At 46.5% G+C, this 1,825-nt stretch overlaps 1 protein-coding gene across 1 annotated transcript; it reads right to left on the reverse strand.

Moving 5' to 3' along the window:
- Nucleotides 1-575: 575 nt before the first annotated feature.
- hspb9 (heat shock protein, alpha-crystallin-related, 9) lies at nucleotides 576-1,825 on the reverse strand. Its single transcript, XM_032586572.1, has 2 exons — nucleotides 1,488-1,825; nucleotides 576-1,197 (listed from the first exon to the last, which is right to left on the reverse strand). Exons 1-2 carry the CDS (start codon nucleotides 1,709-1,711, stop codon nucleotides 738-740), a joined length of 684 nt encoding a protein of 227 aa, XP_032442463.1. The 5' UTR covers nucleotides 1,712-1,825; the 3' UTR covers nucleotides 576-737.

A 1,825-nucleotide genomic window follows, 5' to 3' on the forward strand; every position in this document is an offset into this window, starting at 1 on the left:
GCTCTTCACTTCCCGTAGTCATTTACTAAAGTGGCAGCATTATGTCAAATCAGCTTTTTTGAGTTTTATATCATGTTCTATTCTCTCATCAAACACATACCTGGAGTGTTGCTTTCATTCTTTCATGGATGTTTGAGAAATCCTTGAATCTCCATGGCAACCATTCCGGTTAGTAAAACGCTTGGGTGGACCTAGCCCCGCCTTCAGTTTCCAAGCCGAGCCTTTCAACAGAGCACCCCTCCCCTTCTCACCCCTCCCCCACTCCTACAAACTAGCAGCAGCAATTAGCAAACACCTGTTGGAAGTGCAGATCTGCTGAGCTCACTGCACAAACTATTCCTCAGTCCAGCACTCAGAGAAATGTTTGTAAATGCTTAATAGAGGAATGTTGTTGTGATGACTTCCTGAAGGCAGAGTCGTCACATCAACAAGACTTTCTTAAAGAGACAGAGGCCCAATTTCAAGGCGTTAATTGCAAGGTCAATTTTTTTTTAAAGTTATGTTTGATATGTAGCATTTTTATATCAAGTGAAGGTAACACAGTTACTTGACTGGAAAGCACATAATACTGCCCCTTTAACACATTTGATTTTCGTCATTTATTTTAATTTTAACACTTTCAAAATATTACAAAATATATTTAAAATAAGCTTTCGAGATATCAATTTAAACTTGACTCATAGTTTAGTCCTTTTGTGGATGTCATTAGAAGCGTGTTCCACTTTGTGTCTGTAGCCTCAGTCTTTATGCTCCTGCTCTGTGTCTTCATTTTTAATGGGGAATTCCAGCGATGTCCTGTAGCGGATGGGCACCTGCGGCTCCTCGCTGATTGGCTGCCGGGCCACGGGGGCGTGGATCCGAAGCTGTCCGCCGTCCATTAGAGAGCAGGAGAGACCTGACAGGTCCAGGTGAGCGGGCAGATCTATTCTCTGCATGAATCCCATGTGGGATGAAGCCGAGGAGGAGAAAGAGGAGGAGGAAGAGGAGGAGGAGCAGGACTGGCTCTCCTCTGCTCCGGCCTGCTTCATGGCCACCACCGCCAGACTTCGGCCTTCCAGTTTGACAGTGATGTCCCCGGGGGCATAACCCCGGGCATCTAGGGTCACCAGAAGGTCGCCGTTGTCGCTGGTCTGCTGTGCATCTCGGTGCAGCTCTGTGCTGACTGCCTCTGTCTGCTGCTCTCTGTCTTCACTCAGTCTAGGAAAACCGAACACCAGGGTCAGATGGACTTCAGCTCTATTTCAATTCACATTATTTATACCATGCCGATTCACAACAAACGCCATCTCAAGGCATTTTGCCAAAAAAATAAATCACTTTAATTCAGTCATGCATACATTCCAACTATTTATCAAACAGTACAGTATGCTCAATGAGTTACTCGAAGTAGTTTAAAAAGTTTCTGTCTAAGGCCTTCCACTCAAACGTCTACAGGTTTGAACAAATAAAGGATAAGATGGACTGAGGGTCTTAAATCTTGTGCCTACCTTTTCAGTGTGGAGGAAATGACAGGAAACTGGGCCAGTTTGAGCAGCTGTGGTCCAGCATGGAGCTCCCTGAGGAGGCTCTCAGCCAGGCCGGCTCTCCGGCTGAAGAAGTTCTGCTGCAGGGAGGACAGAGCTTCATGACGCAGCGGCCAGAGGATTCCCTCCTGACTGAGGAACGGGTCATCAGCCAGCAGGCTGCTCAAAGCTGCGTACTGGGACATCATCACTGTTCGGCTAAACAGATCCTGACTCCAGGTTTCAAGAAAGAAAGAAAGTCAGCTTCTGTTTGCTTCAAGTAGGTATTTCAGACTCCTCAGCTGCTTTGGTGTAAATCTGCC

This window comes from Xiphophorus hellerii, chromosome 16 (assembly GCF_003331165.1).
Source record: "Xiphophorus hellerii strain 12219 chromosome 16, Xiphophorus_hellerii-4.1, whole genome shotgun sequence".
Classification (NCBI taxonomy): Eukaryota; Metazoa; Chordata; class Actinopteri; order Cyprinodontiformes; family Poeciliidae; genus Xiphophorus; species Xiphophorus hellerii.